Raw genomic sequence first — 16,742 nt, 5'->3', positions numbered from 1 at the left:
AGTATACTAACCTTATAAAGTGAGAGTAGTGTATATGACTGTAAAAGGACGGTGAACAGGATAACGGCTGTGAGAGGTGATTGTAAGAACGTTGATAAATACTGAATGATTAAAGTGATCAGAGTGCATTGAGGTAAGTAATACAGTCACATTATGTACAGTTAAGGTAAATGAAGAATAGATGTACAGGATCAGGTAGCAGCATATGAATAAATATATATGAAGAAGATAAATATATACACAGATTATGAACAATTGAAGTGAATACTGATAATGAAGAATATATGTACAGGATCTGTAGCAGCAGATGAATAAATACTGTAGCGTATGAATAAATATCCATGCAGCAGATGTGTGACAGATGAATAAATCTAGCAGCGGATAAGTAAATGAGCTGATGAGCGAGTATAAGAATATAGTAACTAATAATAATAACACAATTCAACACAAAGTAATAAGTGCTGCACAACAAATAAAACTATTGGCTAAAATACTGAAGGGAGTGTATAATAATAATGGTAATTATAAAATAATAATAATAGAGATAATAGAAAAATTATATAAATTGACAGTTGTGGCATTTAATCATTTAACTTATTCACACTTATATGAATCTTTGTGGCATTAAACCAACTGTGTGTGTGTGTGTGTGTGTGTGTGTGTTTGTTTGTTCCTCAACTCCAAACACACAACAAACTGATTCGTGTTGTTCTTTGTATCATTTATGACGTAGGTGCGTGTGTGTCGTAGGGGCGGGGCTTGTCGTGTAGGGGCGGGGTGTTTACGGCACAGACCAATCAGAGGGCTCGCTCTCCTCTCCTCTCCCCTCTCATTGGTCGCGGTCTGTCTCTGTGTCATGCCGATGTCGCTCGGCTCTCCAGCGGCTAGCTAGCTGCTAATGTCGGAGCTGGCCGATTCCTGCCCGTTTCCCCCTCGGCGCCACTTACATCGTCAAATATCAGACACAGTGAAGCTGCGGCTGAGTGTCCTGCCGCTGACGGTAAGTGTATCTCCCACCGGAGACACTGACGGTCCACAACACGCTGTTCTGTAGCTGTTAGTGGTAGCATGCTAACGGGCAGTCAAGTATCATTCCTACTGGCTAGCGAACAATAACAGAGCTAGCTTGGGCAAAGAGAAAACAGCAGACTCGTTACTGAAAACAATGATCGTTTAACTTAATCACTTGATTTGTTGTTTTTTCTAGGCTAGTCTCGAAATGTCAGGCCACTAGCTTCAGCAGGTTAGCCCAGGTTAGCGCATCCAGTGCTGTGTTTTCATGGCAACTCAGTGGGTGTTGCTCCTGGTCCTGTGTCTCTTTGTTTGTGCCAATATACATATCACAATTTAAAGACCATTAATGGCGCCTGTGCTATTACAACCTCATTTAATGGAGTCTCGTTGTATGGGCGAAGATTTCCACAACAGATCTTGTGAAAGTGTGGCTCTGATGAAGAGATCCAGTATTTTCACACTGACAATTGATGGAGAGATAATCGCCGTCATTACTAGAATGAGGCTTTTCACACGTTTGTCCTGTCCTGTAAATAAATGTCTTTAAAATTGTTCTAATTATAGTGTTATAGCAGTAAGAGGTGTCATTTGCTCTGGGTTAAAATGTCATCTCAGAAATGACAATGAAAAGTGTATTGCAGATATAACGTTGTTAATGTGTTGGGTTCTCTACTGCATCTCTACTCTGTCAATCAAATTGTATTTATATGGTGCATATTCACAAACCACAATTTGGTTCATAGGGCTTAACAAGGTGCAATATCCTCTCTTCTTAACCCTCAGCAAGAGACAGGTAAAACTACCCAAAAAACATTTAACAGGGGATTAAAATGTAGAAACCTCAGAGAGAGTCGCAAGTGAGTGATCCCTCTCCCAGGATGCACAGAAGTGATATAGATGTCGCGTGTAGCACATCAACAAATTAAGATTTTTACAACATTCATGAGAAAAGACAGTGTCAACATATATGTGTGGGGTTTATCAATGTTTATACATAATAAAATGTCTGGCAGAGATGAAGAGAGCAGCTGTGACAATTGTAATGATAGAGGTATTGTCAGTGATAGTAGTATACGTGAGTACCATATTGTGTATCTCAGCAATCTAGTCGTAATCACCATCCACGATCAGCTACCACAGTTCCATGATGTTGCCGCATCCGCTATCCTGGATCTGTAACTATAAAGCATGAGCACTCCAGGGATGTATTGATGAGATATTAATGTGATGAAGAGGGAGAGGAGGAAAGAGAAGCTCATGTGTCAATCTAAGTTTGTAGCAGCATTACTAAGGGGCTGATCTAAGACAGACCTGAGCCAGCACTAACAATAAGCTTTATCAAAAAGGAAAGTTTTAAGCCTACTCTTAAACATTACCTAACTTCAGGTGTGCTTCATTGCAGAACGCGTCCTTGTGTCTGGGACGATGAATGGAAACCCTCCTTCAGCGGCGTGGAGATGACCCTCTGCCCCTTTGGGAATGGTCAGAATGGGGCCAGATGTGCCCCTTCTTAATGAGTACAAGCAAGAGTTCTTCTGGAAGCGCTTCCCCCAGACATTGTTGGGGGGTCCACGCTTCAAGTTGGGTTACTGCGCCCCGCCATATGTCTATGTCAACCAGGCAGTCTTGTTCTTGACGCCATGGCTCTTTGGAGGTGTTGGCACTCTGCTCTGCCAGCTGCAGCTGCTTCAGGAGCTCCATGCCGCCGTGCTCTCTGGTATGCTCATGTTCGGGGCTGCAGCGGGTGTCCAGGCCCTGGCATTGTATGCAGCTCACAGAAGCGGCACGGTGGAAAGACTCGGTGCGCCAAACATCCTGGTTGATGAAGAGGAAGTGGAATTCACCCACTGTGTCAGCCCAGAGACGGTCCGTTTCATCGCTCCTGGGAAGAGGTTTGGGCTGAATGTAGTGTTGCATTCAGTCCTAGCTGGGTTGCTCTGTGGCTTTGGAACATGGTACGTGTTCCTTGGCAGACTGAGTGCTCTCTACAGCAGCATTGGTGTGTCCCTGGTAGTCTTTGTACTGAGTTGGGTGACATTGTGTATAGCTGAGTATTCCCTCATTGTAAATACGGCCACAGAGACGGCCACTTTCCACGCACAGGACACTTATGAAGTTACCCCGCTCACCCGGCCCCTGTACATTTTTATTTTCATCGCTGTGGACCTTGCTGACAGGTGAGCAAAAGCAACAAAGTTGTCTGATTAACTGAGAAAATACAGTTTTATTTCACATAATGCTTGCTGTAATAATAAATCTCTATATCTTGCTGTGACTCAGATTCTCAGGCTCTGCACCTGAGCTCCATCTCGCCAGTCAGGTTCTCCATGTGCTGTTCCTCTTCCTACCTCTGCTGTGGGCTCTGGGTATACTGCCTCCCCTGGATGCCCTGCTCCTCTGGGGCATGGAGCAGGCGCTTGTGCTTGGCTTTGGAGGCTCCCCCATGTCTAGCAACCTCAGGTATAAACAAGAGCAGTAAGCTTCGAGCTAAATTTGAGCGATCCACTGGTATTAAGAAAAGCTTTTTTTATGGCCGTGCTGAGAGCAAGAAAATTCAAGTAAAAAATCTGGAAGCATCAAGCCACAACAAGGAACAAAATATGTTTGTCATCAACACCACAGTCATGTGCCTGTGTTTTAAGATAAAGTCTCCTCTTCTTTGCATTCATCATTTCATATATGTAAAACTCTATTTTGTATATGTGCAAATGTATAGATTTAAATCAGTTAGGTTTCCATATGTAATTGTCTGTTGAAATTCTGGTGCCACAACAGCTGTAACACTACACTGAATTGTATCTATGTTAATTATTTCACCTTGAATTTCATACATATTATTTTATCAGATAAAATGCTGGTTTGTCTGAAATCCTCCACAGCATCAGTTTAACCAGAACACGTTTTTAATGCCATCAACTCCTACTCATGTTATGTGAGAAACTCGTCCACATCAGACTGTAATTGTCCCAGTGAAGTGACAAGTGTGACACTCGCCTGTGTATCATTGGTGCTGACTGTGTGTGCTGTCCCACAGGCTGCTGCTGATGTTTGGTGTATCCGCCAGCGTAGCTGTGTGTAATTACTTCATCCCATCAACACTGGGTGTGGTTCTCTTCTCCATCTCTGCGGGATTTTTGCTGAGCTTGGACCTCAGCCAGGTCGGCACCCTCTGCCGGGGGCCCCGGGCAGCCTTCGGCGACCGTGGATTTCGCAGAGGGGGGTCGCCACCTCCTCCTCCCAGTTCTTTTGGCTGGAATCTGGGCTGCAGGGAGCTGCTGCTATATTTGAGCCTACTACTGGTGGCAATGGCAGAGGCCGGGCTGTTACATCACTTCCTCGGTTCAGCTCAGTCCCAGAGCTTGGTCACAGGACCCCAGGCTCTTGTCAGCTACCTACTCCTCATACTCTTCTGCCTCTGCTGGGCTCTCAGAGAGATCCAGGGGGCCTATGTATTTGGAGGAGTGTTCCTCAATCCCCTGTACCCAAAGGGGATGTCCAGTGTACAGACTTTTAAGCAGAGGAACAGAGGATTATACATCGCTGCAGCAATCAGAAGAGTCCTTCTTTATCTTGGTGAGCTTGTTGTAATGTGTATTTTAAGTCTGAGATTCCAATCCTAACATAGTTCTCAGGTGTGAAAACACCAGTGCTCTGTATGTGAATGTGTTTTTGACCCTGTATTTTCTGTGTTTCACTTCATAGTGTCTCCGTTTGCCATGGTTGCTTTCTTGTCTATGGACAAATCTCTGCAGCTGCTCCACAGGGCGTCCCTCAGTGTGGGATTCGCACGAGCCTTCAGAGTGGTACGAATACGCTCACTCTCGCTCACGGCCTTAACTATCAGCGTGAACAAAACATGCAGAAAATATTTACGACTATAAAGTCATTTTTTGTAGCAACCCCAGACACCACATGTCCTTTTGTCTTCCTGTGTGATTAATTTCACTTAAGTTTTGTTCCTTTTGTGCCTCTGTGCAGTTGTGGCAGAGCTCAGAAGACGCTCTGCTCCAAATGGTGGTGGTGGTCCTGGTGCGGCTTGCAGCTGGAAACAAAGTGCTGCCGGGGTGGGACAACCTGGGAACCGGAGTTCAGCTTCTTCTGGTGAGATTGACATTGACATTGATTTGTCCCTTACTGCTGCTTCCCTTTACATTATAACATCTGCACAGGCTTAAATCTGACTCAGACAATGCTTACACGTCTAGAGCTGTGCAAGGCTCACTGACCTGTTGACAGTACATGAGATACTTCAGTTCTGAACTTTAACAATATTAGTCTTTACTATTTAGAACATAATGGTTATAAATGTTTTCTAAATGTAAATATAATGAAATGGGGGCAATGATCCCATCTTTCCCCCTGTTTTGCTACATATTCCTTAAGCTAAATTCAGAACTGTGTTTAAAAAACAACCTAACAATACACTGGTACAATTTAATGTATTCCAATACAAAAGATCTCAAACTCTGGAATTTGTGTTCAGTTTTTGTTATCACTCACTAGAGAAATGTTAATTCACTTACAATTGTTATTATGCTTCTTACTGAGGTCAATATAGTAACATTGAAATGTGTTTCAGTCAATTTATTCAAATATGAGTAATACAACAAAAGTACACAAATTAAAATAAATAAAGTTATTGAAGCACACAAATCAATTAAATATACTCCGCATGTTTGCCTCTGTGTTTGTGATTCAGGTGGGCCTTGTGATTGACAGACTGACCCAGTTCCTGGCCAAGCTTAAGTTCACCCTGACTGTGTTGGTGACGTCTTGGACAGAGAAGAAGCAGCGCCGTCAGTCGGCTGGAACTCTCTTGGCTCTGAACGCCTCTCTGTGCCCGCTGCTGCTGGCAGTGGTGGCGCTCTCTGCCCTGCTCTCTGCCCCTCTGCTGCCCCTCTTCACCCTGCCCATCTTCCTGGTGGGCTTCCCAAGGCCTCAGCGCAGTTGGCCAGGGCCTGTGGGTACGGCTTGTCCCTGCACGGACTCTATCTTCTACCAGCAGATGAGCGGTAGTCTGGCCTCAGCTCTGAGGACAGCCTTTGCGAGAGGGTCACTGGGTTAGTTGTGCATGCTTGAAATCGCTCCTGTCTTTTGTGACTTCATTTTTTCATCCTTTTCAAATGTTACAAGTAAATGATTTTTACTATTTTAGCATTTGTTAGATTTGTAAATGTCTGAATATTCTATTATAGTGCACATTGTACAGGCATACTTAGTAATTACATTTTTTTAGCTTGCATCGTTTCATATTCTCACTAAATGACAAAAAATATTAATCCATGATAAAAATATTTGGAATTGGTCATTACATTTAATTAACTAGAATGGCACTCAGAAGAGTGCATACCTCAACAGTCCCCTTCTGAAACCACATTTAAATCCACTTGATCTGTATTTTTATTTGCATCCACACCAAAATGTACACACTCATTGATACCAACCCCCTAAATATGTCAGAAATTTTCCCATCAAGATCCATACATTTTTCTCTGAGAAATCAATGAATATGCCGAAAAACGCCTTACTTTGCAACGTTGAAGAAAGTAAAAAATCCTGGATCTGCCCCTGATCTGTATCGGCATCAAAATGTAATGGGTTCTTCCCCGATCCGCACTCCTCCAAGTTTCCTGGTTATCTCTCAAGTAGTTTTTGCGTAATTCTGGTAACTGACAAACAAAAAACACCAGATGAAAACACAACCTCCTAATTAGCCATTCAATTGGATTAATTGGCTCAAGAACTATACGTTGAATAAAATATATTATTCAGTGTGGCTTAAATTTTTTATACACACAAGTTTGTGTTTTTTATTATTTATTTTTTTACTTCAGTGTGTTTTGACTTGTGCTATGTTTGCAGTGACTGACCTCTCCCATGGGTCAAGTCGGGTCTGTATGCAGATCACAGAGCACTGAAGCATCCCCTCATATGGTTTAATAGTAAGAGGAATTTTGTTGCGAGCAGCTCTTCGGAGTTGCTGGCAGTAATGCGAGCTCGCATGATCCAGTTGAGCTTCTGTGAAGTGACCCAAAAAAAAAAAGCTCTGATCTGTATTCATTACATCCAAATGTTTCCACACCATTAACCGCATAATACTCTTAGGCCAAACGGAGCTGCTGCTAGGATTTTGTCCTGCGCTCGATCGGGAGGGGGCAGGAGAAAAAAAAAACAGTGCAAGTAGAGAATCATTATTTATGGACAGATGAGTTCAAACTGAACAAAACCACTGAGGTGATGTCATCACTCTGTCTTACTGTTTTTTTTTTGTGCTCGGGGTGCTATAGCTGTTATGTATAATTCAAAATAAGCGCCTGTTAAGTTGATACAGGCAGTCTAACGATGGCGGTTTGTAGTGTTCTTTTGCTTCACTCACACTGGGGGCTGGGGAGCAGTGACCAGGAAGGGAGTCTGCCCAGCGTGTCACTTCCCATCATGAGGTAGCGGCTGGGTTTAATCTGAGATGTCATGATGGGACATAACATTATCCTTGAGCCAAGCAGACACTACTCAACTACTAAAAAAAAACTCTCCCATCACCTTGCCACTGGTTTTCATCTGTGTTGAAATAAACATCTGCCCACTGTCTTCTGCCTCTGAATGAAAAGCTCACATTGTATAAAAAGAGTGAAGTTCTAGAGACTAATGGAAAGCTAAGGCCAGGAAAAGATTTCATATTTAGATCTCTGTGCAGTCAGCCAGTTAAAATAGTATCATGACCTTCCTGTACTACTGCGATGGTACATGTCTTTCTGCAGCTCATCCAGCAGCCATGTGATCCACATAGTCAGCAGAGGGACGCACGGCTGATGCAAAATGAAAGGGATGCGCGGCGAGACTGTCTGTTTGTTGCATGATGTATATGTTGTGTGTTCCCTTCCTCATTGCCCTCAATTTACAAATCGCATCTCCAGCATGTTAGACACATGGATGACTGATTATTTTTCTCCCTGTCTGTAGGTTCTTTAGCCCCAGGCTCTCATTTCCTCGGCCGCTTTCAGGACCGTATGGTTTGGATAATGATCCTGGAGAGAGGATACGGCTACTGTACAGTCAACATTAAGGTACTGTATCTTGCTCTTTAGCCACTAACAGACGTGTACTCTGGAGAATTCCTGCACAATTGAGTCTGGGTTTTCTCTGGAATTTATCTTTCATTCTCTGGTCAGTGTGTTCACAACAACACAGAGAACTCTGGCGGGGTTCACCTGAGCTCAGACAGACATTATATGTCATATTATACATTAGAAACTCAGGAGAATTTCCAGAGCCTCTGACTCTGACACTGACTGGGGAATGTCAGGAGATTATCCGGAGTTCAGTGCATGTCTGAAAGCAGCTTTTTTTCTATTAAGCATCAGTTCAGCCATTTACAAGAAGATCAAATAATGTGTTGTATTTTGGTACAGGGTCTGGAGTTGCAGGAGACATCTTGTCACACAGTGGAGGCACGGAGGGTGGATGAGGTGTTCGAGGCGGCTTTTGAGCGGCCCGAGAGGCTCGGCTTCACTCAGGGATTTAACCTGCACTGGGGGAACGCCCTCACCCCTTGTGCCGCCCTCGCAGTTCGAGTCTACTCCGATGCCCGGAATGTGCTCTCCGGCATCATTGATTCTCATGACAACTTGAGGAAACTTCAAGATGACTTTCTCAAAGTGTTGGTCTGGTTGCTCCTTCGATACTGTGTTCAGAAGCACAAAGGGTTCCTGTGGAGCAGCGACGACGGGCCAGGGGTTGGAGGCAGGAAGTCCCAGTCTTCTCAGCTGGCCCACACTACCTGCAACCAACCACCTGAGGCTGTCGTGGTTGAATCAAACGTGTCTTCTCTCAGGTTTAGACAAGACAGCTCCAGCTTGACCTCCCTTGGTGATTGGTCAGATGAGGATGATTTATTTGGACCTCAACAGGCCAGGCGGACGGTGGCTTTAGTGACTGCAGAAGCTCAGCCTGGACTCACGGCGCTGCAGACAGGGGCGTCTCTGCCGGGCTCTGTGGAGATGGGGAGTCTCTTTGAAAACATGGCTCTCTCTGCCTTGCAGCCTCTGCAGCCTCTGGGACTGGGCATCGGGATGCCAGCTGTGGATAGAGGCCGGAACACAGAGGTGTTCAGAGAGAGTCCCAACTCAGTCCCTCATCTGAACTTCAGCTGCCCTCAGTCAGAGGTTTTCAACCTACCGACAGGGTGGAGGACTGCACCGCTGCTACCATCCCGCCTGCTGCAGCTCAGGCCTTTGTTTCCAGAGGACTGGTTTCGGTTTACCCTGGGGCGCTTCGGGCCTGCTGTGCAGGGCGAGAGCTCAGAGGACATGACCAAAGCCCTGAAGGAGGATGAAGCTTTGAAAGAACTGCACGCTCAAGTCGCACTCTCCTGTCTCATCTCACTGGGGGCAGAGTCGGCCTTCACCAGTCCCAGTTACGTCTACAGGCTCTACTGTGGAGATGTGCCATGGACAGAAGGACTGGAGTGGCTCTCTTCAAGTAAAGAGCTTTATCAGCTCTCTCTTCAGGCTTTCAGGTAAAATGCATATTAAGCTAATGTTTTCTGTTTATGATCACTGGAGCCATATTTCCTAAAGTCTGCCTGTTTTTATTTGCTTTCAGGTTCAGTTTCAAGCTGCTGTTTGATCAAGCAAGCCTGGGGCCCATGGAGTCCCTGGATGAATTGTTCAGCACCTTGGAGGAATATGAAAGGGATTGGTACATTGGCCTGGTGACAGAAAAAGGCTGGCATGACAGTGTCCTTCAGGAGAAACCCTTCCTATTCTCTCTAGGACATGACCTAGCTATGGTGATTACACAGACAAGCCCTTCTTCACATTCAATTTAGGCTGGAAAATGTATATTATTAACATACATAATATAATACACTTGTTGAGATCCTTACCTATTCAGAGGCCATCTCAGTGAAATATGTTTTTACATTTGTTTGTATGTATGTTTCTGCATGTGTATGTCCATGTGTGGGTGGCTGTGGCTCATGAGTTAAAGCGGCTTGTGCATTAACCGGTGGTTTGGTGGTTCAATCCCGTGCTATTGCACTTTGCATGCCGATGTGTCCTTGGGCAAAACAATGACTCCCCAAATAGCCCCTGACTGCAGTGCCAGCAGTGTGTGAGTGGTGTGTGACAGAGAACGTGCTGCACACAGATGCAGTGTGTGAATGTGTGTGTGAATGGATAAATGGCTAAACTGTTCTGTTAAGTGCTGTGTGAGTAGTCATCAAGACTAAAAAAACTCGATATAAATACAGACCATTTACCATTACTATTCCATGTCCACAGGGTACCTACACAGGACGAGTCCTGTCCCTGCAGGAGCAGCTGGTGCAGGTGGGCCGTCTGAACGGAGAGGGGGTACGAGGCCAGTGGGCAAACCTTTCCTGGGAGCTCCTGTATGCCACCAATGACGACGAGGAACGTTACAGCATCCAGGCTCACCCCTTCATGCTCAGAAACTTAACTGTTCAGGCAGCCGATCCCCCTTTAGGGTATCCCATTTACTCCTCAGCCCCCCTCCACTTCCCCTGCCTCTGAACATAAGAACATACTCTGAAGTGGGAAGGGGCTGCTTTTCAGTCAGTCTCACAGCAAGACCTCTATTTCCAAAGGTAATGATTATTAGGAAGTTTATGTGGAAACTATAGCAAAATCAAGAGAAGAATTCAAATGGTTTTAGAGTTTTAATTTTAAAACTGTTGACTCTTGAGTTCAGAAGAGTGATGTCTGTGTGGGAAACTTTGTTGTTTTTCAACTTTAATAAAAATAATTTTTGGTGCTTCACTTCCTGAACCACAGAGGAAGAAGCCGTGGCGTCACCACTGTTCTCTTTTTACAAAATCTTGTGACCAGACTTTAACTGACGATGTGGACAATTTCACAGAACAGCACGTTAAGATAAACTCCCTTCAAACATTTGTATCTTGAATGTTTTGATCATTGACAGGTTTCCACTGAAGCACATATGTTTTTTTGTTTTTTTTCATGTTAATGGTTGTGAAGAAGTTTAAAAATGACCCACCCCCTCCCCTGAGAGATGCCTGTGGAATACCTCTGGTTTTATTGTACTTTATAGATTTCAGTTTTCAGGTGATTTCCCCTCCTCGTTCCACAAAAAAAGGGACAATTCTAAAGTTTTGTTAAAAAAATATCAAGGATGTGCCTTGGGTATGTCTTGCTGTATGTGTAAGGTGTTTAGTGCTCTTGTTTTGTTTACAATTCACTTGTTTACAGTCTAGAATGAAGAATTCTATGAAAATGTCCACAGTCTCTTGTACATATTGTTGTTTTTTTATATGTTTAACTGTATATACTTATAATAAAATAGCTTGGCAGAGGCTGAAAACTATCAAAACTGAATTTTATTGGCCAATCACACCGGATAACTTTGTCATTCTTACATATGGTTATATGGTTACATACACATTATCAGGACATGTAAATACAAGATTTTCTAGTTCCCTTGTTTCCCACCAAAATGAAGATTAAAAACCCTAAAACTGAGCAGGAGAACACATCAATCAAACATGCATCAAACACGTTTCCACTTCACTATGACTATCAGGACCTCTTGGGTTTACCAAAGTATCCAGAGTCTGCATCCTGCAAAAAAAGAAGTAGCTGTTAACACTGGTGTTTGTGAATGAAATCAAAATGTCATCTTTATTACTTCCACCAAGGAGGTTATGGCCATGTTTTAGTTTTTATCTGTCTGTTAGTTAGCAGGATTAGGCAAAGACTCCTGGACGGATCACCACACAATTTGGTGGAAGGATGTAATATGGGTCAGGGAAGAACCAGATACATTTTGCTGCAGATCCAAATCAGGGGGTGGATTTTTAGTTTTTCAACATTGTCCTCGATTTCTCAGAGAATAATTCATGGATCTTGATGGAAAAAAATATGTCATGTTTAGAGGACTGATATTAATGAGGGTAATCTAGTGAATTTAAATGTGGTTCCATAATGGGACTGTTGGGCCTTGGCGGAGGAATTTGCTCTTGTGCAATGCTAGGTTTTTACTTGAGAATGAAATGTGTTTCTGAACACAGGATCCTGGTGAGATGTGTGGTGATCAGGGGTTTGACCCTTTCGTTTCTTAGGTGGACACCACATCGCACTTTTATTTTTGTCCTACTGAAGCAAAAGCATGTGACGCTCTCAAGTCTAGCCGGTTGGAAGATGACCTTTCTCCATGGCCCTCAGCTCTCACTGTCCAGCAGAGGCCACCAGACACACTGGTCAGTCTGTCAGTCAACACCAGGGGGGGGAGTAGTCTTGTTCACTGTCATACCCTGGCCACTGTCTTCTCTTTAGACCCAAGCAAGGTCAGCAACAGCTGAGCCCCCCCAGCTGCTAAGAGACAGCTCTGCTTTGTGTCTGCCACGCTCTGCTTTATTCAAGTGCTTTCAGTGCGTTCACACTGTGAGAATCCCCCGGTCCCAGTTTAAATGGAGGAAGGTCAATCTTACAGGACGCAGCAGCAAGGCCGAGCACACAGAAACCACAAACTGATCCTCTCAGATGTGAGCACTTTCTGATGGCTCCTGAGTAAAGTGAAGCCTTTTTAACTGACTGACCGTTTATGGACCTGCATCTTGAATATAGAAAATTATTTTTCAGTGGTGCAGGAAATGATTTGTTTTGGCTGATCAAATCTGTTCCAAGGACTTTTTGATCACGTGGCTTCATGTCTCCGGTGTTGTTTCAGCGGTTAAAATGGAACAAATTTACAAATCTTTCAAGTATATTGAGTTTAATGACCTAAGCAGACTCCCAGCATCGCTCCACCGAACTTTTAAGCGATAGTTTGGGAAATGCATTTATTTGCTTTCTTGCCAAAAAAAACTAAAGACCCTAGAATGTCACTCAGTGGAGGGCAAACCTCCGCCAAGACATAACAGTCCCCTTAAAGGTAGGGTTGCTATGTTTCTGAAACACTTAAAATAGCAAGCGAGTCAAGTAAAAGTCGTCTTCTAGCAGTTATAAGGATGTGCACGTTCATGTGTTTTGGGGGCGTAGCTTTGACGAGAAGGCCGATGGGAGGGGGTTGCCATGTATCGGTTGCATTTTTATGTGTAGCCTGCCCTTGCTAGCTTTTCCAGGATTACCAACCCCAGCTTTAAATTAAATCAAGCCACTCAAAATTACACACAAAAGATATCAATCCTCTAAATAATGCCTGATTTTTTTTCTATCAAGATGCATAAATTATTATTCCCTGGGAAATTAGTAAAAATGTCAATTAACACAGACGTGCAGATTTAAAGAAGGTGGAAAAAAATCCACTTTAAAATTGAATGGTTCCTTTTTTTGACCCATATCCTGTTTACATAAGTTTTGTAGAAATTCATTCAGTAGTTTTTGCGTAATCATGCTGACAAACAAATAAACAGACTGACTTGGCGGAGGTAACTGTCAGACAAAATGGTGATATTTGTTTTTTCTCAGTGTTATACCAGGTAAACCACTTTGATAATAAGCTTGATTTGCATCACAGTAATATTGTACATGTAGATTTCTCAAAAGTTATTTATTATGTACGTACCACACCAGCTTTGAAATTCTGCACCCTTTTCCTGCCCAGCACGTCAGTTATGAACCACGCCAATGTGGGAGCGTACTGCCAGACGTAGTAAAACAGGAGGAAGGGCTGCTGTGCGATCCACATTTCCTTGACCCCGTTGGCAATTCCCACCAGCATTAAATGCACACAGCGACTTGTCGGCATCTTGTGTTCCTGCTTACCAGCTGTGGCCAGAGGCTTATGTAATAGAAGAAATTCTTTTTTTACTGAGACCAAACACCTGCAATAGCATCTGTCACATCAAACAGATCAAACATGGCTAAAAGACTGGATTATTTTATGTTAAGAAATGAAAAGCAGTACCTTGTTCAGCTCCTCTGTGAAGGCATTTTGGACAATCTGTGACTGCACAGGCCCTGGACACACTGAGCTGATGAGTATGTTTGGATAGTCAGACAGTTCAGTTCGAAGGGAATTAAAAAAACCCTGTGGACAATAAAGTTAATATCAACAAGAGTGTTCATTCATACATGTCTTCACTTGCATTATAGACTGAGGTATTACACAGTAAGGCAGATCCAGATGAACCAGACATGCTCCTCTGTGACACAGTCGAAGCCCAAACACAAACCACACTGCTGTTTTTGTTCCCCTCACCTGAAGAGCATGTTTGCTGGCACAGTATCCAGTTGACAGGGGCACCCCAGCGAGGCCAGCCAAACTGCTGACGGTCACAATGCTCCCAGTTCCTCGCCGTGTCATCTCAGGCAGCACCTGCTTGGTGATGGAGACCGTGCCCAGGAAGTTGAGCTCCATCAAGACCTGGTACACGTCAAGACTGGTGTCTATGCACAGGGAGCGCTGGCTTCGGCCGCCATTGTTGATTAGGATGTCAATCTGAAAAGACAAAGAGACCAGAGACCCGAAAACGGTAGGATTTGAAGTTGAATTACGAAAAGAGAACATCAAGGTGAGGTGAAGACTTTATGCAATATGTCTATTATGTAACAGAAAACCAACGTAAACATTGTAATTGAACTTCTAATCCAGCAGAAATGTTCTTGTTGAAAATTCAAATCGATTTTTCGACAAAAGGGCAACTGAAGTGGCCTCACGTGTCCAAAGTGTTGAATTGCGGCTTTTGCTTTTTCCTCATGCGATGTCCTCTCCAACAAATCAAGTGGAAGAACGAGAATATCTTCATCCTGGAGGCTGGAGTTGTCTTAAAGAACAAATGATGAAGTAAATTCAGTCATAAATAGGTTAGACACTGAATGAAACAGGTGAGATCACAAAACCAATTGGACAATTGACTGTTGGTCTGAGAAAAAAGATTAACAGTAAGAAATAAGAAAATCACTAAAAATCTAAAATATTCTACCTGCAGTGTAATGAAGTATATGTCAGTTTATTTTTACATTGATCCTGCAATACCTTGCCAAAAAAATAAATAATACTTCTCTCACCTAAACAGCAACGTTTGACCCTGTTCAGCTCATCCTCACGTCGTGCAGACAGGATGAGTCGTGATCCACACTTTGCCAGCTGCTGGGCCAGCTCCTCTCCAATACCACTGGAAGCTCCAGTGATCCACACCACCAGGCCTTTCAACTTGGTCTCTGGTTAACACAAAACACAACTGTCAGCATTTCACACAGAAACAAACAGTCATTTTGTTCAATATTACACTGGCTCACTGTCACGGCTTGTTGGAAATAAACTCAAGTGCTATGTTTAATTCAAATTCATCTGCGTTTAAGAGAAAACATTTCTGTTTTTACTCCACATTTATTTAATATACAGTGTTTATAGATACAACCTTATCTATCTGTCTATCTATCTATCTATCTGTCTATCTATCTATCTATCTATCTATCTATCTATCTATCATAAATATGCATGCCTATACACTTATTGTCAACATAGATAGATAGATAGATAGATAGATAGATAGATTGATTGAGGCAGGTACAGTATACAATATGTATAAAATATAAATGTTGCATATATGTGTGTGTGTGTCTGTGTGTGTGATTTCACAATAGTATAAAGTATATATCATACATGATATGATATTACACCTTAACCCAAACGTAATAATCATTCTGTCAGTGAATACAACTAACTTTAGAGCTCATAGCTGTACTAGCTAAATGGCTACTTACTGTTTGTATCCGTCCATGTAACGTGCGTCTATTATATTATATTATATATATATATATGACAATAGACTGTTTTCACTCACTGTGACTCCAGAACCCGCTTCACTCCCTGTATGTAAATAATAAACCAAGTTAAAATGTTGCGCTCACCAGGACTGTTCCCTGTCACACTGGCCCACAGCAGCGTGAAGTCTGCATCCCCGAAAACAAAAGCCAACAGGTGGATGAGTAGAAACAGGGCTACGAACCCACACAGTGCGGAACACAGTGCGGATACCAGGCAGCAGTACATGGTCAGAAGAGAGAGACCCAAGTTCCACACAGAAGAAGAAGAACAACAAACCACTGCGGCTCCACCACACTGCGTCACTTCCGCTCTGAGACCTTCAGAGTTAAAGCACGGCGCTAATCCGCTTCAAGATATTAAAGAAGCACCCGCTGAAGATGGAGATAAATGATCATCAATATAGTGAAGACCATTTCTAATTTATTTTACAAAACAATTAAAACGATCATAAAGGTCACCTTGATGGTTCTATACGACTTTCATTTTTTTTCTCTCAACAGTTGAGAGAAACTTGCAGTGTGCCAATGTTGGACTTGCACTTTGCAGTGAAGGTCCAAGTCCAACATTGGCAACTGTTCATTTCAACCATAATGTTTACACACAAACCTGTTGGTTCCCTTTGAATTGTGCACTATTAAAATCATTGTTCCACCTCGACATATTTGTTTTGACCGAGGCCTCATAAATGTCACCAGTGAATGAACAGAGGCTAAAAAGAAGGTGTGCCTCTGAGTTGTATCAGGAGAGATACAATTTGTTCTACAGCAGAATCCTCAACACTGACATCACAAAAGACATATTTACACCCGAAAACACAAAGTCTGTTGATCATAATGTCCACTAGTTGACAGTAATTTGAGATATTTTGACTCTTGTTTGAAGCTTTTGTTGGCGAAACAGGCCGTGCAGCTATTTCAAATTTGAATTTTCTCTGATTACCAGTGTAGACCTTGCACTTGGGTTGTGCAAGTCTACGC

At 43.1% G+C, this 16,742-nt stretch overlaps 2 protein-coding genes across 2 annotated transcripts; one reads left to right on the top strand and one right to left on the bottom strand.

Annotated features, from left to right (window-relative positions):
• The first annotated feature begins 847 nt into the window (after positions 1-847).
• Positions 848-11,364, top strand: pcnx4 (pecanex 4). The gene is made up of 11 exons (XM_035168113.2): positions 848-1,000; positions 2,417-3,191; positions 3,295-3,474; positions 4,049-4,587; positions 4,717-4,817; positions 4,993-5,115; positions 5,714-6,074; positions 7,975-8,078; positions 8,424-9,529; positions 9,616-9,802; positions 10,296-11,364. Exons 2-11 carry the CDS (start codon positions 2,494-2,496, stop codon positions 10,545-10,547), a joined length of 3,651 nt encoding a protein of 1,216 aa, XP_035024004.1. The 5' UTR covers positions 848-1,000; positions 2,417-2,493; the 3' UTR covers positions 10,548-11,364.
• dhrs7 (dehydrogenase/reductase (SDR family) member 7) lies at positions 11,354-16,074 on the bottom strand. Its single transcript, XM_035168114.2, has 7 exons — positions 15,849-16,074; positions 15,003-15,155; positions 14,652-14,758; positions 14,194-14,433; positions 13,900-14,022; positions 13,558-13,773; positions 11,354-11,612 (listed from the first exon to the last, which is right to left on the bottom strand). Exons 1-7 carry the CDS (start codon positions 15,988-15,990, stop codon positions 11,571-11,573), a joined length of 1,023 nt encoding a protein of 340 aa, XP_035024005.1. The 5' UTR covers positions 15,991-16,074; the 3' UTR covers positions 11,354-11,570.
• Positions 16,075-16,742: the final 668 nt, after the last annotated feature.

This window comes from Hippoglossus stenolepis, chromosome 10 (genome assembly GCF_022539355.2).
Source record: "Hippoglossus stenolepis isolate QCI-W04-F060 chromosome 10, HSTE1.2, whole genome shotgun sequence".
NCBI classification, from domain to species: domain Eukaryota; kingdom Metazoa; phylum Chordata; class Actinopteri; order Pleuronectiformes; family Pleuronectidae; genus Hippoglossus; species Hippoglossus stenolepis.
The sequence above is the reverse complement of the archived record's forward strand: the minus strand, read 5'-3'. Positions and strand labels throughout refer to the sequence as shown.

Coding starts and splice junctions, on each gene's coding strand:
- dhrs7 (XM_035168114.2), bottom strand. CDS start 15,990: ATGTACTGCTGCCTGGTATCCGCACTGTGTTCCGCACTGTGTGGGTTC. Junction 15,156..15,848: donor TGTGACAGGGAACAGTCCTG/GTGAGCGCAACA, acceptor TGTGTTAACCAG/AGACCAAGTTGAAAGGCCTG. Junction 11,613..13,557: donor AGAATTTCAAAGCTGGTGTG/GTACGTACATAA, acceptor CTTTTTTTGCAG/GATGCAGACTCTGGATACTT.
- pcnx4 (XM_035168113.2), top strand. CDS start 2,494: ATGGTCAGAATGGGGCCAGATGTGCCCCTTCTTAATGAGTACAAGCAA. Junction 4,588..4,716: donor AAGAGTCCTTCTTTATCTTG/GTGAGCTTGTTG, acceptor TTCACTTCATAG/TGTCTCCGTTTGCCATGGTT. Junction 5,116..5,713: donor CCGGAGTTCAGCTTCTTCTG/GTGAGATTGACA, acceptor TTTGTGATTCAG/GTGGGCCTTGTGATTGACAG.